Genomic DNA, 23,224 nt, shown 5'->3' on the forward strand with positions numbered 1-23,224 from the left:
AGGGGGTTTTGTAGGCAGGTGCAGGACTACTGATCTCAAACATTTGGAGTAAAAAGGGGAAATTCTGCCCTTCCCCATTCCCCCAGACCTAAGGATTTGGGATGGCGAAGAATGAGCAGGGTCCATCAGGATTATTTGAGGAAGTGGTACTCTCATTCGATGGTAGGGTTTAAAGTTGTTTTTTTCTCAACCCCAGCTGCTTAATGAAAATAACTGAGGAGCTTTCAAAATTAAAGGCACTAGGGTCCACTTGAGACTAACTGAATCTGAATCTCTGGGGGTGCGGCTCTGAAGTCTCTCTCTCTTTTTTTTAAGTTTCCCAGGTGAGAGTGGCACAATGAAATTTGAGAACTTAAGGCAAGAAAAGTGAAGAGAGAATTTCATGAAGAGGTTGAGGGTGTAGGGGGATTTGTAATGGAATAAGCTCTAGTCACTAGAGGAAATGCAGAACCTTGGGGTGGAGCATATAGGAGATGACAGATGACTAGAGGGGCTTTTCTTTCTTTAAAAGGTAAAGGAATAGAGAAAGATGTCAGGATGAGAAATTCTGGAGAGATTAGCTGGCCCCTGGAGTTACAACCAAAACTCATGCACAGAGGGTCCCAAAGCCCAACACTGCAGTTTGTGGTCTAGTCAGCAATCTGTGGCCTTTGTTCCAGGTTCCAGTAGAATATGGGTGAATTGCTTAGAAAGTGGTACTCATTTGGGCTTCTGCTCTCTGGAAATATCAACCCAGAGCTGATCAGGCTGAATCTTTATCAGTCCAAGTTTCAGATTAGGCTGAGTCAATATAAACGACCAGTGCTCACAGAATTTTCTGGGGGAGATACAGACATTTTAGTGTTCCTTATAAAAAAAAGAAGAAAAAGTTCTCATCTAGGCTCCACTCAATCACTAGACATTTACTGAAAACTAGGGCTTAAATCTGTTGAGTTTTTTTAATGCTACTGAATAATAAATAATATAGCTATTAAGAACTTAGTTTCTGTAGACACAGTTAGGACCTAGGTTCAAATCCTGGCTCTGACATCTGCTAGCTGTGTAACCCTGGGTATGTGGTATAACCTCACTGAGTCTCACTTTCCTCTTCTACAAAATAAAAATAATACAATAATAATAAGTCCTACCTTATCAGATTGTGGTGGAGATTAAATGAGATAACCCTAGAAGCACTTGGCATATGGTGAATGTTCTATAAATGATAGTTATTGTGTGCAGACATAAGCCAGGTACTAGGAATGTTGGAGTGAATAAGATACAGTCTCTGCTGTCAAGTATCTCAAATTTTAGTGGGAGAGATAAGTATGTAAAGAAGAAATAGCAATCCAGTGGTGATAAGTGCCAAGCTCAGAGGGTACACTAGGTAGCTCTACGGGAGCATGAAGAGAAGGGCATTTAACTTTGTCTGCAGAGGGAAGACAGGAAAAGTCTTGCTAAAGGAGAAGAAGCCCAAGAGTGAGTTTTCAAGAATAAGGACCAATGGGAGTTATCCACACAAAGGGGGAGGGGCAGTAAAAGATAAGACTTTTCAGGCCTTGGCCTAACATGTGTAAAAGCTTGGCGGTAAGAGAAAACCTGGCAGTTTAGGGAACATGAAATGGGTTTGGGACAGTGGTGGCCATGACAAGAATAGACAGTGGAGAGGTAAACTTGGGCAGATTACGCAGGCCCCTGGATAGCATGCTAAGGAGCATGAACCTTTAATATATGGGTAATGGGGAGCCATTTAAGGATCTTAAACAAAGGCAAGAATGCAGTCAGGTTTGTATATTTCAAAAGATTACTCTGGCCACAGAGTAATGAATAGCAGGGGGCAAAATTGGAAGCAGTAAGAACAAGAGAGAAATGCTGGTGCCTTGGACTAAGATAATGGTTTATGGGGATGAAAGGAAGAAGGTGGATTCAAGACGATTTTGGGAGCTAGAACAGAGAGAACTTGGTGACCAGTTAAGGTAGAATTAAAGTAGGAGTCAAAGAAGCTCCAAAATTTATGGTTTGGGCAGTTGGACCAGTGCTGGATTACCCAATAGCCAAAGTAAGCATATTTGTTAAGGCCCAGCAAATCAGGGGCACCCAAAATGTGGAAACATTTTGATTTTAGATATACAGTTTTTAAAAAGACTTTAATCATCATAGAAATATCAGAACTTTTTGGACTGTTACCTATTTTATGCTTTAGTATTGTTTTTAATTGAATTATGTATTGGAGGAGGAGGAAGTCGTAATCTTTTCATTGCTTAAAGCTTCCCAAAGAGGAGGAGTCTCAGGTCTTAATCCTTCTCTGATCTGAGTGGCTAGTGGTATCATTTCACTGAGAACACGGACACTGGAGGAGGAGCAAGTTGGGGCTTCCTGCCTCTGTTATGCTTAGCACTGAGTGAAGGAAATGGTATGATTAGGCTTGTAAGGGACTGGCAATCAGGTGGCCTTCTAGGGAGACACATAGCTCAGCCAAAGTGGAGTGTTTATGTCTAAGTCAATATGCTTCAAATGTGCCACCAGTACTAGTGGAGTAGTAGGGAGAGACTATTTGCTGGCAAGAGAGATCATAAATGCAAGTTGGTATAATGACTGGAGATACAGATTAAGCTAGGAGTTCTTAACCTGGAGTCCAGGGGAATTTTGAACCTCTGAAATTATATGCAAAATGGTATATATGTGTATAGTGCATTTATATGGGCAGAAGTTCCACAGCTTTCTTCAGATTTTTCAGAATGGTCTTTGACTCCCAAAAGGTCACCAACCACCAGGAGTAGATTTACTATGAAGTGAATAAACCTTCTTCTTCAGAGTTCTTCACTTGCCTGGGACTCTTTCAAGGCCTTAGGAGGGTCACTAACAATTTCGTATTGTTTTTACTTAAAGGGAGCTTTCCTCTCAAATTACATAAAGTGTTTGGTCCCACAAAGTCTGGATCTACCCCTGCCAACCACAGATTAGGGAATTACCCAATATGAATTAGTATCTGGGGTGGATGCCATCCAAGAGGAATGAGTGTAAAGAAAGGATTGCAAAAGGCCAAAGACTGCACTGGGAACGGCACAAGAAGGAGAGGCAATGCCAATCACATGAAGAATGGTCACTAGGGAGGTGGAGAATCAGACCACATTGTCAAGGAAGTAGAGAGAGAGGTGGTTAACCATGTCCAACATGGATGGGAGATCAGAAAAAAGGAAAAATAAGGCAACAATTACAGAAGTAGCTAGGACACCTTCAGTGGAGTGGCAGGAACAAAAAGCTGACTGTTCTGTTTGCCTTTCTGGACAAGTAGAAATGGTAGTTGAACAAGTAGAAATGGTAGCTACAGTCCACAAACATGCAGGGACAGTAGAAGTACCAACAGAAAACTCTAAACTTCACTGTTCAGTTAGGATAATATTCAATAAAGTAGGCTCATGGTAAAAATAGAATCTATGCTGAAGTTAAGTTAGGTGGCATGTATGTACTTGTCAAAATGAGTCCTAAATGTGTTCCATGGCCAGGCAAAGGCCTTGGGTGACCCTTGTCCCTGCTCCCCACCCCACCCCCGCCCATGCCTCCAACCTCTTTCCTAATCCTGTATCGTAATCCTCTTACTGCTTGAATTTCCATATTTCTGCCCCATATCTCTGTCCTCTGGCTGGAGATATGGAGCAGTGAGAGAGGGTAGAAAGAGAAAAGAATCCATAAGAAGGACATTTGAACATGAAAGGTTTTGAATTTAGAATTTATCCTGGGTAACCCACAAGACCAGTAATCCACATGTGGTTAATTGAATGTTATCTGAAATTCAGGCCTAGGAAACATCTATTTGAATCAAAATGTTCTAAATTGGCCACCCTGGAAATTCTGAAGTTGATTGGTTTCAATTGGGCAAATGTGGTTCATGCTGACTTGCCTAGTATTAAGAAGGTATTACTTTTTTGAGTGTTAAATGCAGCCTTATCAGACATACATGCTCAAATCTGCTGGTATGTCTATTATGGAAGCTACTAGAAGCCATTTTACAGTGTTTCCACAGTAACATCCTCCTGGGATCTATTTCGAGATAGGCTGATTTCATTACAGTTCCCAACTTAATTTCTTCAGTGATTATATCTTTAAAGCCTTTTGACTTATTAACTATTGATGTGTTTATTCATAATTCTGTCGCTATGAAAAATTTGCTACTTGAGGACAATGATATTGAATGGCTAATATGACAGAATATAATAGGGACATGGAAAAGTGGCTACGAACTGGAATGACTAAACCACGGAATTGGTTTGAAGTTTCTAAGAACTAAATAAAATTAATTCAGTGAAAAGAAGCAGTTTGCATTTTTTTATTAACAAAGTATTGCATAGAAAATGATTAAAAACACTGTTAATGATAAAGATTTGTAACATTGATTTGCAATACTTTTCTCATTGAAAGAAGACCAAGAATCTATTAAGATATACATCATAATGTAAACGTGTAAATTAAAATTCTACCTACTTGATATTTAGCTATGGTTAACATGGAAGCAATTCATAACACTTTTATAGATAGCTCAAGCCCTTTTCTTTTCCATTCTTTCTTTCTAATAATAAGCCTCAGCTTGACTTGGGTGTAATGAATTTCTTATTTAGTAAGTGGTATTTGATCCAACAAAGCCAGTTAAACTCAATATACCTAGATACCTGTGCATTACATCATTAGACTGGTAAAGGACATCAGTTTGACTAAAAGTTTTGTTTGAATTAGATTTTGGAAATTTGTAAATTATTTGGACATAACATTTTTTGTCAATCTCTCAGCCACTTCTGCAAATAAAATTATAATTTCTGGAGTTAAATATTGTTAAAATTGTGTTGGAATCAGTTGTCTTTCAACTTTGTAATTGTTTTGATGAACCTAATTATACAACTTATGGATGCCAAAACTATACCCCAAATAAATATATGTTAACATTTTGCCTTTAGCCAATAAGAAGAAAGAGAAAGAACGCCCAGAGATCTCTCTTCCTTCAGACTTTGAACATACGATTCATGTGGGGTTTGATGCAGTCACCGGGGAATTCACTGTAAGTAAGCTCCTTATTTTGTTTTGTAAGCCATGAAAAAAATCCTCTTTGAAAATAGGTTTCAAGCAAGGATTGCCATGTCCCAAAATGTCAGCCTTGAAGTTTTTGATGATTTCAAGTAAGATGGACTTTGCCTAGACAATCACAGATGGAACCAGTGAGTGGCAAGAATATTGGCAAAATTGTTTTGTCCATCCTAACAAAAATGTCTGATCACTGTATAGTCTTCAACTCGATTGAAAATGCTAATTTACCATGGCACAGGAGATGCAGTCCTGGTAGAGAGACCCTGCTTGAGCCTATTCTTTATTGTTTGAAGTGAATCAGGGAATCATTGATTCAACTTGGCCAGTGAGGGCAATCTGTCTGAATAACTCAGGCTTTACATTGGAACCTGGATTGCTCAGATCAGTTAACCACACTAACCAAAAATCTCGGTGAAATTGACCTGTTCTTCCCTTTGACTTCAAGAACATAGCTTATTTTTAGGCTTATTAACAGGTATATTTTGTAGACATTCAAAATAGCAAACCGCATGTTTCAGGAAGAAATATTGATGGATACATCATGTATGCTTTAGTGGTTATGTGCTTACCTTGTATATATACAATCCCCAGTAAATACCAATAAGAATTCTCCAGAAAGACCATAGCTATAGATCCAGCCTTTCTTTGGATATTGGTAGTGCTCACATAGCACAAGATCTCAGATCTATGACATTTTATACTTTTTCTTAAAAGATCTGGCATTTTTCTCAGATGAATGAAGGAAAAGATGTGGCTAGAAATATGTCCCCGGGAAGATCAACTACCTTTTTCATACTACTAATGTGCATTCTAAGAGTAATTTTGAATACATTCGGAAAAAGTCTTTCATAGAACTGTCACCATCGATTCTTGGGTTCTTAAACCAGAGGTAAATTTAGATATTAAATAATTGAATTTCCTGTTTCATAACATGATAGTTAGTGAGTAGACTGTATCATATGATTAAGTGAAAAAAAAAGAGGGAGCAAATTAATTTGATTTGGAGAAGCAAACCATGTCTTTGAATTGACAATATGAAATAAGCAATATGAGAATGAAGTAGAAACTGAGTAAACATCTTGGCCTTGTGAAGTGATGTGAGCTGATTATTTCTTTGTTCTCAGTAGCCAGCAGAAGAGAACGTTAAGAAGTAATGCCATTGATAAAGTTGAGGTGCTGGTAGGATTTAGCCAATTTCATCCTTGGAATCAGAGACATTATTCAAATAGCCTTCAGTCTGAGCCCAGCCTCTGTTCTTTCATATTTGAGAATATTCTCTTAACTACACTTAGGAAATATAACCTCACTGGTACCACTACCACCACCATCATCACCACCAAAAAAATAAGAATAATTTTAATAATCTGAACAAGTTTAGACTTTTTTAAAAAAATCATAAACAGAGATTATGACTTTTTTCTGATGTTTGAAACAGTGAAAGCACTTAAACTTTATAAGTGTCATCTAATAACTCTTCCCTTTTTTATTTTAAGAACTTTATCTTGCCGCTTTTGGCCTTTTTATTTTCTATGTGCTTTTCTACTGTTTAAATTTCTCTTACGTTTTATTGTTGTCATTCCATATTTTTCTTTTCTTTTTTTCTTCCTTTTTGTTTTCTGATGTGAAAGTTTTCTCCTCCACTATTCTCATGTGACATTCTGGTTCCTTTCATGTTGTTTATTTTTCCACTCTTTCCAACTTACTTCACATCTTACGATACAATCTCTCTATCTTGAGCTCTTTCTTTGTTCTTTATGGGCTCTGAATGGAAATGAAGGAAAGTGAGCCACCATCATCTTGCTGATTGCAGATCAGCCATTTTTACTTTGCTGTCAATTAGAACTCAAAGAACCAACTAGAGAGGGATGGGATGGAATATGTGATGGGCATTCTTTCCAATCTTGAAAAACAGTTTGATGCAACTGAACCAAACCAACCAGAAACCTGTCCTGTCCTCCTGAAAACCCAATATGAAATAAAGCAGCAGTTTGGATGCAGTCAGTTGTTAGAAATCCATTGAATATATAGATAAGACACAGGCCAAATTTGGAAATCTGATGCACTTTATCATCATCTTGATGATCTTTTATAACTACTTGCCCACACATTATTTTTAAAGATACCAAATTCTGCCTTTTTTTTTTTACTATCTTAACCTGTGATTTACATTTACTACCTTTAAAAATACCAAAGGATAATAAGCTTTTAAACATCATTTTACTGGTAGGATTTAAAATTGGGTCCTAATTGCCGCAGTACCACTGATTCGTTGTGTGTGTGTTCGAAGGGGGAGGGACATATTACTAAATTTGATTATTGCAGTTGTTTAGGTTGAATTTTGAGCAATTTGTTGAACTATCTAGTCTAGTTGTTTTACAAGGGCCTGTTATTTTGAATATTTGGACACTAATTTGGTGTGTTGCTTGGTGATTACCCTATGGCTAATTGGCCTGTATAACCTTGCACACCTGGTCATACACTTGGACCTTGAGGTTAAAATTAGGTTGGGAGGTGAGATTTTTGGTGTTAAACTATTACAAGTCCTTACCCTTTATATTGCCATTTTTGTCCCAAATACTTCAGAACTCCCCCTTCCAGACCTCTAGACCTGTGACGGTCGCTTCAAGTCAATCAGAGGGAAAAATGGTATGAGTGATATAAATTATCATTTTTATGATAAGATAAATGCTTGGCCTGTTGTATCATGCTGCCATTCTCCTGGGCTACACTAGATAATCCCCAGCTTGATGTATATCTGGTTGTTATTGGATACATGGTCAGGCGTTGATATGTGCTCCTGCTTCTGATGCTCACACTTCTAGGTCTCCATTAGCTATCTAACTTTTGGGATTTGTACCTCAATTTGGAGTAATGAGATGGCTTTCTGATTATGTGCCTTTGTGGCATACATTCAAATTTAAGTGTCAGGTTTCATTGATTAACTGGTTTATCTCAACTTAAAAAAGAAATTATGTCAGCAGTGTAGTCATGTGGTAAGTATAGTTGTCTGGAGAATCTTCTACAATTGACAGCTTTTTTCCTGCTGTCTAGTGATCACAAGACTATTTATCACAAAAGTTTAGAAGTGCCATGAGAATGTATAATAACTGCAAATATTCTAATAATTATGGTAATGATCATGCCAATGATGTCTGCTCTAGTGGTTATGTGCAATGCGTACCTGGTTTTGTAACACTTAATAACTCCTTTGACCATTACAGTATTAACCAAATGCTATTAATTGCACTTAGAATCAGAACTGGGATCATGCATGGGCTCCTGAGTTCAAATTCTTGGCTTAAGGCTTTAGCATTAAATTGCGTGATTAATGCATGTAAAAGTGTCGTTTCACTGTGCTTGGAGTAACCCCAAATGCCAGGAATCAAAGACCTATATCCCAAATCAAACCAGTTGGGTCAAAGCATGTTTCTGTAGCGTTAGAGATATCTTTATTTAGACAAAGCTGTTACCTTATATCTAATCTTATTTTGTGGGAAGTGGGACTTCAGAACTGCGCCACTGAAATGGAAATTATTCATATATGGTTTGAAATGAAATGGTTGCCCTTTCCCCGGTCCAAATGTCTAAGAAACTCAAACATAGAGTCTGGCTGTGTGGGAAATCCTTAATCTAGTTTTCTCTATGCCAGCCATGACTTTAGCTACAAAGTGCAGAAGAATCACATCAATGAACACAAATGTTAAATTCAGCATCACCATATAGCTATACTTTGAATTTTAGCCACACAGATACTTCCAATGTGAAACTGAGAATGGTTAACCAGAATTGGGGACTGAAAATTTGTAAGTTCATCACATGGCCATTGGCTACCTGTGATCACCCAGTTATAATAACAACTTACAAATTATTGTGGAAGCTTTTCATGATGCCATCCTTCTTCCCTCCAAATTCATGTTTCTGCCTTTTAGTAATTTCTCCAGTCATTTAATGGCAATTATTATTATTGCATATTTATGGAGGAAGCATCTGTCCAAAAGTGGAATTATGCATCCAAACTTTGAAACATTGTTGTTTTCTCTGTTTTCTTAAATCTGTTGCCCTGTAGCCTATCCTGCCCCTGATTTAGTTAATACCTCCCTATTTTCATAACCGTCCCACTTTAGAAGGGATTACCCCCCCCATTCAGACCCATTGGTTTCATCTCCTCCCACCTTCTAAGTTGTCCCACATTCTGTTTTAACTTTCTTTTCTTTCTTTATTTACGTCCATTACAGCCAGATCTCTATGGCTCACAGATGTGCCCAGGGAAGCTCCCAGAGGTGCGTCACAGGCCCAAAAGAAGCTTGCATCAAAGTGCTTCTTTGAGATGTCATAGCACTGCAGCAGCAGGTTCATGTGTGTGCAGTAGAGTTGTTGCTTGGCTTATCTCACTTTTTTGTTGTCATTCCCAAACTCTGGAGGCCCACGTCACACATTGTTTTGCCGAGACTTCATAGGACAAAGCCACATAAACTGTGTCTAGATGCACTTCAGGAATAGTGTGTCTGTTTCTTGCTCCAAGTTGCTCTTGGAGGTTGGATAATTATGAAATGGGGACATCTCTAGGCTGAGCGTGTAGGAAAGAATGCTGAATGTTCAATGCAAAACTAACCTCTCTGTGTAATTTTTGCAATTCTCCTTGGTTAGATTTCCAAATACTCCCTCCCCTCTGCTGTAAATGCTTCAGATTATTGCAAATTCTCACAAGGCTTTCACATCGTTGTCACAGTCCCCAGGTTCTATATGGCCAATGAATGAAGTGGGGAGGAAGGGATGGAGCGAAAAGAGGAGAAAGCTGCAGGGAAAATGCCCAAAGCAGCATTAATGTTACTATTTAGCATCTCAGTGGTTATTGGTCCTCCATAATTCTATTTTTGTCTCCTCTCAATCCCCCTTTATATTAAAGCTCTAGACCCCAAAAATTACACTTTATAATCACAAAGTATGAACTGACCAAAGGTGAGACTTTCCTTTTATTCTAAAAGATATTCTGGTTACAGCATACCCAGAAACAGCTTATGTTATTCCAGTCATATGAAATCTATTGATCTGCACTATTCTATGCTGTGCACAAATTTAGAGAAGTCTTGCTATGTCTGCCCTGAGTCGCCAGAAAAAATAAGCTAAGCCGTAAACATCATTTCATGGATGAGCAGAGTTAATATGGAGGTGATTTCCATGCGCTTTTTTTTTTCTATCACAGTCATACTCTCACCTACCCTTTTTAAGTTGGATCCTAGTTTTACCTATGTGTTTTAATTAGAGAAGAGAATGATTGCATTATTAAGTTACTAACTTAAAATCTAGAGTGTAACTTCAGTTTCCCAAGTGTAATCCTACAGGTAGCATGGGCTTCTTGGTGAAGAACTTTACTGGAACATGAAAATGCAGCTGCTGAATGTTCTGAGCTGCCATTCTTTCCCTTTGGTTGTCCACAGGGAATTCCTGAGCAATGGGCACGATTACTCCAAACCTCCAACATAACAAAACTGGAACAGAAGAAGAACCCACAAGCCGTTCTAGATGTTCTCAAATTCTATGATTCCAAAGAAACCGTCAACAACCAGAAATACATGAGCTTTACATCAGGAGGTAAGAGTAAATCTAGGCTATCAAAAAGTGGAGAAGTAATTCTAATCTCAGAGTCTCGGGATTAGAACAGAACATCTGTAGGACATTTGAAGTCAGTTCTAGTTCTCTCTACGAATGACTTCAGCATAAGTAAACCAAAAGATGAGCTGGAAGTTGAAGTTGATGTTAGGAGATTTACAGTACTTGGGTGATTTTAGAACTCAAATAAAGAAATTGTTCAGTGAAGCAGTAGTTGTCTGTTTGAATCAGCAATCACGATTATTTTGTCGCTTCACAGGCATGAAGACACTCAGTCACTTAGGATCAGGTCTCGTGATGTGTTTATGAAGTAAGAGGTGTATGGATCAAACCGTGGTCTCTTGAAATTTATTTTATCCCTTAGCTTCATTGAATTGCATGATGATGACAACATAAATTTTGTGGTTACCAGGTTATTTGGTCAGACCTCAAAATCAGACTTAAAAAAAGAAATTATGTCGTGCTATTTATAAGAGATCTAAATGGCCATGTTCCTGCTAAATCTCAACTTCATTTGCTAGCATTTAGACTAGGCCTTTGCTTGAAGGTTTGATGTTCAAATTTGCACTATAAGCAACCAAAAACAATATACCAAACAATACCTTTGCATTTTGAGAAAAATTATCTAGGTTGCCTCTCTAGAACAATTTATTATTTAACATCTAAAAAAAAGAGAGAATATTATCATTAACGCCCCAGCTATAAAGAGCCCCTACCTCTCGGCATTGGTTTTAGTATACGGCAGGCTTGAAATCTCTTCAAGAATGGTGCAAAGATACACTTGGAAAGGAATGAGTGTCTGATTTCGCCATAACAAATATCAAAGCCCAAACTTAAAGGCGTGTGGCAATTCACATGCTAAATGGGACTTATTGTAATGAGATGATTGCTAAATGCTGTTATACAATGGTGAAAACCTAGAAGAGAAAAAAAGGCACCAAGGAGAGCTTTTTATGATAGTCTTCCACATGGAATAAAATGTCTAAGAGATGCTGGTGACACATCAAATGATGCTTAATGTAAGGAAATCTAGAGCTGTGCTCCAAGTTCACTGTAGAATCATAGGCTACCAGAGCCGAAAATGCATTCAAGAAATCATTTCAGTGTACCCATTAATACCTTCTAGATTCTCAGAATTTGGTCTTTATTCCAAGTAGCCACTGCTTTTTAACTCTTTTATTTTTATGTGTCGAATTCTCTCAACTTACAAAGATGAAATCCTGAAAACTATGTTAGAACTCAACAGTATCTGAGTTATTGCACTGTTCTGAGCTGAGTGAAACTCACCATATGTTTTCTGGATGCCCTAGTATTGCGACTGACTAATAGGATAGGAGGGGGAGAGGAGGTAGGGAAGAAAGGAAGGAAGGGAAAGGACGGGGGGAGGTTGAGAGAGAAGGAAGAAGTGGGGAAGAAGTTCTGGGTATAGATGTGTCTATGTCTATCAGGAGTAGGTGATCTTGACATTCCTCTATGTGGATGAGATTCACTGGCGGCCTTCATTAAGGTCTGTAAAATGACGTGCTAAGAATATGGTGAGGATGTAAGGGTGTGAGCTATTTTAAGAAAAACTTTGTTGTTTGTCATAATATCTATTTAATACTGAATTGGAGAATTTCCTTCTGGTCAAAAGCATGCAGTTTTGGTTTTTTTAGTATGGTCTCTAAATGAGGTAGTCTTCATGAAACAAAGGTGACTTCTTTTCCTTCACTTTTCAGATAAAAGTGCACACGGATACATAGCAGCCCATCCTTCGGTAAGTGAAAAATTGAAAATGGTTTTGTGATCAGTGTTGCTGGCGGTCCGACAGAATACAGTTGTGCAGATCCAGTTTAGATATAGAAACTTTTAAAAACAGTTTTTTAAAGGTATAATTTAGATATATAAAATTCACCCATTTTTGAGTGTACAGTTTGATGAGTTTTAGTAAATTTATACTCCTATGCTACCATCACCACTATCCAGTTTTAGAATACTTTCTTCACCCCAATAAGATCCCTCATGCCTGCTTACAGTTAACCCCCACTCATCCCCACCCCAGCCCCAGGCAATCACTAGTCTGGTTTTATAGGTTTATCTTTCGGGACATTTCATGTAAATGAAATAATACAGTTTATGACCTTTGGGGATTGGCCTTTCTCACTCAGCATAACGCTCTTAGGTTCATCCAAGTTGTGTGTATAGTAGTTTGTTCCTTTTTATTGCTAAGTAGTGTCCCATAGTATGGATGTACCACTGTTTGTTTAACAATTTACCCATTGAAGGATTTCTGGACTGTTTACAGTTTTTGGCTACTATAAATAAAGCTGCTATGAACATTCATGTACAAGTCTTTATGTAGATAAATGTTTATATTTCTCTTACATATAGAATCTTGAAAATAATAATCGTAATGATAGTAACTTCTCTTTACTGATCACTTACAATGTGCCAGGCACTGGGCTAGTAATATTTTATATTTACTTAACCTTTCCTACAGCCCAATTAGGTAAGTCTTACCATTGTCTTCATTTTACAGGTGAGGTTCAGAGAGGTGAAATAACTTGTCTAAGGTCATACCACTACACCTTTTAGTGTTACATGTTCCAAAAAACTGCAATGTGGTGGGAGGGGGTGACTTTGCCCAAAGTCACATAGATAGTTTTATCAGAGAAATGACTAGAAAATAGGTAACCTAGTTTAAATTCCTTGGAAATGCTGTTGTATTTGAAAGAATACCCACACACGTTAGACAGAAAATGATCATAGTCAAGGCTTCTCTTTGTGTGATTTTCATTTTGATACCCTGATAGAAACTATTATTTGACTCATTTGCTTCCTTAGGAGTGAAATAATTAGTGTTAGTGAAACTTTCCTAACTGTTTATTCAAAGAGTCATGGGTAATCAAACTTATTCTTCCTTTTACAGAGGATAAATGCTGGCCTGCTTGATGTCACCCTGGGTGGCCAGTGTGACAGCAGTAGATCATTAGTGGTGAAGAGTAAAGGCTCTGAAATAGTATGGCAGTTCTTCAAAAATTAAAAATAGAATTACCGTATGATACAGCAATTCCACTTCTGGATTTATACCCAAAAGAATTGAAAACAGGGTCTCAAACAGATATTTGTATACTCATGTTTATAGCAGTGTTATTCACAATAAACAAAAGGTAGAAGCAACCCAAGTGTTCATCAATGGATGAACGGATAAACAAAATGTGGTATATGCATGCAATGGAATACTATTCATCCTTAATAAGAAAGGGAATTCTGACACATGCTACAACATGGATGAACCTGGAGGACATTATGCTAGGTGAAATAATCCAGTCACAAAAAGACAAATACTGTATGAGTCTACTTATATGAGGTACCTAGAGTAATCAAAATTGTAGAGAAAAAAGTAGTTTCTGGGGGAGGTGGAAATGGGGAGTTGTTGTTTAATGGGTACAAAGTTTCAGTTTTTCAAGATGAAGAATTCTGGAGATGGATGGCAGTGCTGGTTGCACGATAATGTGAATATACTTAACACTACTGAACTGTGCACTACAAAATGATTAAGATGGTAAATTTTATGTTATGTATGTTTTACCACAATTGAAAATAAAATTTTAAAAATGGAGTGAAGGCTGTGGGCATAGGTGTTTAATCTTATTCCTCCACTTACAAGCTGTGCAGCTTTGGGAAACTGGCTTAGATTCTGTGAGTCTTTCTTTCCTTAGCTTTAACTGGGAATAATAACAGAACCTACCTCCTAAAACTTGTGTGAATATTGAATGTGATAATGCATATAATATACTTAGTACATTACCTAGCACATACTATGTGTTTATTAAATGTAAGCTACTATTACTATTATTTTTAGATGGCAACAAAAGGAAAAACACACTCTCTCCACACATGAGACTTGTTTGAGGCCATGGTACTTGTGCCTTGCTCAGATTCCCCAAAGCAGGACAGAATGTAACCCTACCATTCTCACTGGTCATTTCCCCTCCTTTGTCTTCTTTGCCGTGACACCTTCCTGGGCCACACTGAAAACAGCATGTGAAGGGAGGTAATAGCAAAGTGGGAAAGGCAAAAATGTCAACCTTCCACGACCAATACATACCTAACATCCCTTGATTTAAATAACATCGTTGTTGTGCAATAATGGCTGGGTATGCTGGCAAAGAAATAGTTATTTTTTTTAGGTAGGTCAGTTATTTTATTTTCTTTCCTTTTTATTTATTTATTTATTTATTTATTTTATTTATTTTTAAATTTTTTGTTTATTGCAGTAACATTGGTATATAACATTGTATAGATTTCAGGTGTACATCATTATACTTCTATTTCTGCATAGATTACATCATGTTCACCACCCAAATACTAATTACAACCCATCACCACACACGTGCCGAATTATCCCTTTCGCCCTCCTCCCTTCCCCCTTCCCCTCTGGTAACCACCAATCCAATCTCTGTCTCTATGTGTTTGTTTATTGTTGTTGTTATCTACTACTTAACGAAGGAAATCATACGGTATTTGACCTTCTCCCTCTGACTTATTTCACTTTGCATAATACCCACAATGTCCATCCATGTTGTCACAAATGGCTGGATTTCATCGTTTCTTATGGCTGAGTAGTATTCCATTGTGTATATATACCACAGCTTCTTTATCCATTCGTCCCTTGATGGGAACTTAGGTTGCTTCCAAGTCTTGGCTATTGTGAATAACGCTGCAATGAACACAGGGGTGCATGTATCTTTGTGTTGGTGTTTTAGTGTTCTTTGGATAAATACCCAGCAGTGGAATAGCTGGATCGTATGGTAGGTCTATCCTTGATTTTTTGAGGAATCGCCATACTGTTTTCCATAGTGGCTGCACCAGTTTGCACTCCCACCAGCAGTTTATGAGAGTTCCCTTCTCTCCACATCCTCTCCAACACATGCTGTTTCCTGTCTTGTTAATTATAGCCATTCTGACGGGCGTGAGGTGATATCTCATTGGAGTTTTGATTTGCATTTCCCTGATAGTTAATGATTTTGAACATCTTTTCATGTGCCTGTTGGCCATCAGTATATCTTCTTTGGAGAAATGTCTGTTCAGGTCTTTTGCCCATTTTTTAATTGGGTTGTTAGTTTTTTTGTTGTTGAGATGCATCAGTTCTTTGTATATTTTGGAGATTAAGCCCTTATCAGATGTATGGTTTGAAAATATCTTCTCCCAATTGTTAGGTTGTCTTTTCGTTTTGTTGATGGTTTCCTTTGCTGTGCAGAAGCTTTTTAGTTTGAAGTAGTCCCATTTGTTTATTTTTTTTATTATTTCTCTTGCCGGGTCAGACATGGTGCTTGAAAATATGTTGCTAAGACCGATGTCGAAGAGCGTACTGCCTATGTTTTCTTCTAGAAGTTTCATAGTTTCAGGTCTTACATTCAAGTCTTTAATCCATTTGGAGTTAATTTTTGTGTATGGTGTGAGGTAATGGTCTATTTTCATTTTTTTTGCATGTGGCTATCCAGTTTTCCCAACATCATTTGTTGAAGAGACTTTCTTTTCTCCGTTGTATGTTCTTGGCTCCTTTGTCAAAGATTAGCTGTCCATAGATGTGTGGGTTTATTTCTGGGCTTTCGATTCTATTCCAATGATCTGTGTGTCCGTTTTTGTGCCAGTACTGTGCTGTTTTGGTTACTATAGCTTTGTAGTACATTTTGAAATCAGGGAGTGTGATACCTCCAGCTTTGTTCTTTTTTCTCAGGATTCCTTTACTTATTTGGGGTCTTTAGTTGTTCCAAATAAATTTTAGGATTCTTTGTTCTATTTCTGTGAAAAATGTTGTTGGAACTTTGATAGGGATTGCATTGAATCTATAGATGGCTTTAGAAAGTATGGACATCTTAACTATGTTAATTCTTCCAATCCAAGAGCAGGGAATATCTTTCCATTTCTTTGTGTCTTCTTCAATTTGTTTCAGCAATATTTTATAGTTTTCCATGTACAGCTCTTTCACCTCTTTGGTTAAGTTTATTCCTAGGTATTTGATTCTTTTTGTTGCAATTGTAAATGGGATGGTATTCTTAATTTCTCTTTCTGCTACTTTGTTTTTAGTGTATAGAAATGCAACTGATTTTTGTATGTTGATTTTGTATCCGGCAACTTTACCGTATTCGTTTATTGCTTCTAAAAGTTTTCTGGTGGATTCTTTAGGGTTTTCTAGATATAAAATCATGTCATCTGCAAATAGTGACGGTTTCACTTCTTCCTTTCCAATTTGGATCCCTTTTATTTCTTTCTCTTGCCTGATTGCTCTGGCTAGGACTTCCAGTACTATGTTAAATAGGAGTGGTGACAGTGGGCATCCTTGTCTGGTTCCTGTTCTTAGAGGGATAGCTTTCAGTTTTTCACCATTGAGGATGATATTAGCTGTGGGTTTCTCATATATCTTTTCAAAGAACCAGCTCTTGGTTTTATTGATTTTTTTCTATTGTTTTTTTAGTCTCTATTTCATTTATTTCTGCTCTGATTTTTATTATTTCCCTTCTTCTACTGATTTTGGGCTTGGTTTGTTCTTCTTTTTCCAGTTCCTTTAGGTACATTGTTAGATTGTTTAATGAGATTTTTCTTGTTTGTTGAGATAGGCCTGTATTACTATAAACTTCCCTCTTAGAACTGCTTTTTCTGTATCCCATAAATTCTGGCCTGTCGTATTTTCATTTTCATTTGTGTCCAGGTATTTTTTGATTTCTTCTTTGATTTCTTCATTGACCCAGTCGTTGTTCAGTAGTATTTTGTTTAACCTCCACGTATTTGTGGCTTTTCTGATTTTCTTCCTATAGTTGATTTCTAGTTTCATACCGTTGTGGTCAGAAAAGATGCTGGGTATTATTTCAATCTTCTTAAATTTATGGAGACTTGTTTTGTGGCCTAATATGTGATCAATCCTGGAAATGTTCCATGTGCATTTGAAAAGAATGTGTAATCTTCGGTTTTTCGATGGAATGCTCTGTACATATCTACTAGGTCCATCTGTTCTAGTGTATCATTTAAGGCCAGTGTTTCCTTATTGATCTTCTGTTTGGATGATCTATCTGTTGGTGTAAGTGGAGTGTTAAAGTCCCCTACTGTTATTGTGTTACTGTCTATTTCTGTTTTTATGTCTGTTAATAATTGCTTTATATATTTAGGTGCACCTATGTTGGGTGTGTAGATATTTACAAGTCTTATATCCTCTTGTTGGAATGTTCCCTTGATCATTATGTAATGCCCTTCTTTGTCTCTTTTTACAGTTTTTGTTTTAAAGTCTATTTTTTCGGATATGAGTACTGCTACCCCAGCTTTCTTTTCATTGCCATTTGCGTGGAGTATCTTTTTCCATCCCTTCACTTTCAGTTTGTGAGTGTCTTTAGGTCTGAAGTGTGTCTCTTGTATGCAGCATATATATGGGTCTTGTTTTTTTATCCAGTCAGCTACCCTATGCCTTTTAATTGGAGCATTTAGTCCATTGACGTTTAAAGTAGCTATTGATAAGTATGTACTTACTGCCATTTTTTAACTTTTTTTCTCTCAGTGTTTTAGTAATCCTTCTCTGTTCCTTCCTTCTTCTATACTGAATTGATGGTCTCTTCAGTTGGACCTCTGTCTGAAAGCTCTACTCTTTAACTCCCCTCCTCCCTCCTTTTATGTTTTTGATATCATATCTAACCTCTTTTTTGTGCATTTGTATCCATTTCCCTCTTGTCATGGAAATAGATAATTTTTCCTATTTGTGGTCTTCTCTTTTCCCCTTAAATCAGTCCCTTTAAGATTTCTTGTAGCACTGGTTTCTTGGTGACAAACTCCTTTAAATTTTGCTTGTCTGGGAAATTTTTGGTCTCTCCTTCCGTTTTGAATGATAACCTTGCTGGGTAGAGTATTCTTGACTGTAAGTTTTTTCCTTTTAGCACTTTAAATATATCGTGCCATTCTCTTCTAGCCTGTAAGGTTTCTGCTGAGAAGTCAGCTGGTAGCTTTATGGGGTTTCCTTTGTATGTAACTTGACTTTCTCTTGTGGCTTTTAGGATTCTCTCTTTATCTTTAATTCTGGACATTTTGATTATGATGTGTCTTGGTGTGGGCCTCTTTGGGTTTATCTTGTTTGGGGCTCTCTGTGCTTCCTGTACCTGGATGTCTGTTTCCTTCCTTAGGCTAGGGCAGTTTTCATCTATTATTTCTTGAAATAGATTCTCTGCCGTTTTGTCTCGCTCTTCTCCTTCCGGGACACCTATAACACGGATGCTAGTGTGCTTGATGTTGTCCCAGAGGTCCCTCAGACTGTCCTCACTCTTTTTAATTCTTTTCTCTTTTATCTGTTCAGCTTGGGTAATTTCTTCTAGTCTTTCGTCCAACTCACAGATCCGTTCATCTGTGTCCTCTACTCTGCTTTTGAGTCTCTCTAGTGAATTTTTCATTTCCAGTATTGTATTCATCATTTCTGATTGGTTCTTTTTTATATCTTCCATTTCTTTGTTGACATTCTCACTGAGTTCATCTATTCTTCTCCCCACATCAGTGAGCATCCTTAACACTCTTTGTTTGAACTCTCTGTTGGGTAGGTTGCTCATTTCTGTTTCACTTAGTTCCTTTTCTGGGGTTTTGTCCTGTTCTCTTACTTGGAATGTATTCCTTTGCCTCCTCATTTTGCCTCTTTCCCTGTTCTTGTGACTATGTATTAGGTAGGTCAGCTATGTCTCCTGCTCTTGGATACGTGACCTTATGTAAGTGATGGCTTAGGAGGCCTGCCGTGTGCTTCCCTCAGTTCTCAGTGTTCCAGGGGTGACCCCTATGTGGGCTAAGTGTGTCCTTCTGTTGTGGCCTGTTTGCTCTCCCTGTAGGTGCCCAGGGAGGCCGAGTTATGCTCCTGGCCAGCTGTTGTAATGCTCAGCTGCTTGTAGTTGTTGTGGGCCCATCAGTCTCTTTATCAGGTGTGGGGAGCCCCAGCACAGTTGGCTGCAAGTTCTAATACCACATTTGTGTTGCAGTATTTCTTTTAAGTGAGTAGGCCCCCAGTGTGGCAGGTTTTTAGGCTCAGGGCCTTACAATTGCTATACGCCTCCAGCCTTTAGGTGTCTTCTCAGTTCTCTGAGGATTGCAGCTGTGTGGGGCTGGCCTCAGGCACGGGGGCACCCAATTGTTTCAGCCTTTGGAAGGTGGGGCAAACCCCCTATGTGGGTCTTTGAGAAGCACAAGTCTTCTGCAGCTGACAAGCCCTGCTGACCACAGGTCCACACACACAGTCAACACAGTCCTGCCTCATGTAGGTCAGTTATTTTAAACACCAACTTGCTAGGGTAGTCTGTGTATTGGTTTTTCTTTTTGTAAACAGTTTATATCTCCTAAGATGTTGGCCTTTTTTTTTTTTGAGCTTGCTTCTATTGGTTTTGCTTGTAGACTTAAAACTAAATCTACATAATGTTGAAAATATTGCATCAAATCAGAAAAAAATGATGATCTCACTGTTTAGAGATAACACAACTGGATATTCACTTATTTAACATATATTTATCAAGTGTAAGCATAGGAGATATGGGATATACATAGGAGATATACAAGGAGATATATTTATTTCCTTGTAAGCACTAGGAAATTTGGAGCTCAGTCTGGTAAGGGAAGAGAAGTAAGAGCATGAAGAAGCACAATACAATATGGATTATGTTACATACCATAAAATATGTCAATTTGCTATGAGAATTCAGAGAAAAGAGACTACTTTTAGCTGGAGTGGGAAAAGGAAGAGAGGCCCTGTCTCCAATGGCTTAAGCTCAGTGCCTGGTACAAAATAGGCACTTGGTACATATTTGTTGAATGTTGAATTAGAAAATTCTTTGTATAAAAGGTGGCATCTGAGCTAGATCTTGAAGGTCAGATGGGATTTGAATCTGTGAAGATAGAGAAGGGCATTCTAAGCAAAAGGAAAAGTATGAAAAAGGGCATGCTACTGAGGAGACCAATGGGAGAAGGGTGTGGGTTTGAATGAAGACTGAGATGCAGGAGAGGGAATAGTAGGAGTTAAACCTTGAAAGTTCAGTTGGAGCCAAATCATAGAGGCCGTTAAATGGTATTCTAAGGAATCTGGCCTTTTTAAGTGTATAGTGGGAAGTCCTTGAAGTTTTTTGGAGCAGGCGAGTTATGTGATTAAAACTTATGCTTGGGCTGGCCCCCATGGCTTAGCGGTTAAGTGTGCACGCTCCGCTGCTGGCGGCCCGGGTTAGGATCCCGGGCGTACACGGATGCACTGCTTCTCTGGCCATGCTGAGGCCACGTCCCACATACAGCAACTAGAAGGATGTGCAACTATGACATACTACTATCTACTGGGGCTTTGGGGAAAAAAAAAAAGGAGAAGGATTGGCAATAGATGTTAGCTCAGAGCCGGTCTTCCTCAGCAAAAAGAGGAGGATCAGCACGGATGTTAGCTCAGGGCTGATCTTCCTCACAAAAAAAAAGAGAAAAGCTTATGCTTTAGGAAGAGTGATCTGACAGCAAATGTTCAGAATGAATTAAGGACAGAAGGTGAGACTGAATGAAGGGAGGTCAGTTGGGGAAATATTGTAAGCATCCAGGCCAGAGGTAATAAGTGAGATAGTGGCAGTAGGAATGGAGATTAGGTTCAAATTCCAGAGATGTTAAGTTATTGATTGGATGTTGGAGGAAAGGTTCAGATCAAAGATAATTGAACACTTAGAATAATATGCGGGTGGCCAAAAAGATGGGGATGTCGTCTTTCAGGAGATGCAGATTTCTGTGAGAGGATGCTGAGTCTTCTATTGCACAGTTTGAGTTTGAAGGGCTGGCAGGACTTCCAGGTGGATATAATTGATTAAACTGCTTGACTAAGGCAGGGTTTCTGTTGATTGAATGGACTGAATTAGACGCTTCAGTTCAGGTTGGATCACTTCACTGGGAAGTGTTACTTAGGAATGGGGAATTGCACCCTGTGTTCTCCTTATGGGTTCTCCTTATGGTTCTAGGGAGAGATTGTATTTTACACTGCTTGTGCTTTTTTTGCATTAGAAACACTCCCAGTAGACCTAGCTATCCTACAGGATCTGATTTAATGGGGTTTACTACCCCTTATAGACATAGCCTGAACTGATCACAAGTTTTGGCATCCTCTAGTAGCCTGGGTGGGAATTCAAATAGAACCAATGTTGTATTCACCAAATGTATTAAACCATGGCTATATAATTAATATTGAATTCAGCTATACCTCCCAAAGTCATATGACATCTGCTTTACTGCTCAGTCATGGTAACGTTTTTGATATTAGTATATTAAATGTTAAATACTGTTTGGGGACCTACTCTTCAGTTTGAGGCTACTTTTTAAATTTTATATTTTTTTGTACTATTGAGAGTGAAATAATGCATTTAGAATCCTGAGCTAGTATTCTGAGTGGAAGGTAACAGCAATAATATGAATATGCCATGATTTATGCCTAGAGAACCTGGGTGTACAATTGATGGATTGTAGTTTTGACTTGTAGTACTTGTTTATTTTGTTCATCTACATTAGTTGTTGTTTTCCTTCAGTGTACATCAGAATTGCCTGAAGAGTCTTTTAAAATGCAAATTCCAGAGCTCCACTCCCAGAGTAGATCTAGATAGAAAACCGTGAAATCTGCATTTTAAACAAGCGCCAAAAGTGGCCCACAGACCACACTTTGCATTATCTAATGTTTCCAAAGTCCTTACTTCTAATTCTTTTGACTTTTAAAAATTAAGCTCAAAGAAAGGAGTTTCCTAAGGTAGTTTCTCTAGCTGGTGTATTCTCTATAGTGGGATTTATAACTTGGAGTCTGTGGATGGGGTTCAGATCTATGAACTCTTGAAATTATATGTAAAAATATGTGTCTACCTGTATTTTTCTGAGATAGGCTAAACACTTTAGAACTCCAAAAGAGTCCAGGACCCAACTCAGGTAAGAATTACCTCCACTGCCCTACTGTGTAGAATAATAAAAGTGTCAAAAATACCTAATTTCAATAAGACAAAAATATTCCTTACTTGCTATCCATCTATCTATATTTTTACAAATTTAGACATATTAGGCGTAGTAATTCTCAGCCTGGAAGGAATAGTGTAGCAACATTATACCTTTGACTTCCAAAAAGACCACTAGAAAAACCTGTTAATCAAGCAAAGCTAATTCTATTATACTTATAGTAGCAAGAAAGTGCACTACCTTGATAGAGTCTTAGCAGTGTTTTAGAAAGGGGATATCAAGGGAGAATATTTATAGGATTTTAGAGCATGGCTGTGTGATTTTAAAGTAGGTCTTGCAAGGCAAGGAATGGGTTAGGATTGTGCAGTGTTTATGATGAACTAGTTTTGGGTTGATGAATACAGCCAAGTGAGGTGAATACGCTCTTGAAGAGCGTCTTGGTGAGGAAACTGTTATTATTAATAAGTAAAGTACTTCAGCTGGTTCAGTCTTATCTTCCAGGAACAAGTATTTCTTAAAGTAAGAAGCTAAGTTATTTTTGTTTGTTCTCAGTATTGTTTAACATAAGAACAGGAAAATATGCTCTGTCGTGATATTGTTTAACGCAGGGAAAAGAAAG

At 38.0% G+C, this 23,224-nt stretch overlaps 1 protein-coding gene across 12 annotated transcripts in view; it reads left to right on the top strand.

The window, feature by feature from the left end:
- The window catches only part of PAK3 (p21 (RAC1) activated kinase 3), a 253,215-nt gene that overhangs the window by 176,160 nt on the left and 53,831 nt on the right, over positions 1 to 23,224 (top strand). For all 12 annotated transcript variants that reach the window (XM_058536518.1, XM_058536524.1, XM_058536528.1 and 9 more), the window contains 3 exons: positions 4,926 to 5,026; positions 10,491 to 10,644; positions 12,381 to 12,418. In XM_058536518.1, coding sequence (XP_058392501.1) covers positions 4,926 to 5,026; positions 10,491 to 10,644; positions 12,381 to 12,418 — 293 coding nt within the window. The remainder of the gene's footprint in view (positions 1 to 4,925; positions 5,027 to 10,490; positions 10,645 to 12,380; positions 12,419 to 23,224) is intronic.

The sequence above is a fragment of the Diceros bicornis genome, chromosome X (assembly GCF_020826845.1).
Source record: "Diceros bicornis minor isolate mBicDic1 chromosome X, mDicBic1.mat.cur, whole genome shotgun sequence".
In the NCBI taxonomy this organism is placed as follows: Eukaryota; Metazoa; Chordata; class Mammalia; order Perissodactyla; family Rhinocerotidae; genus Diceros; species Diceros bicornis.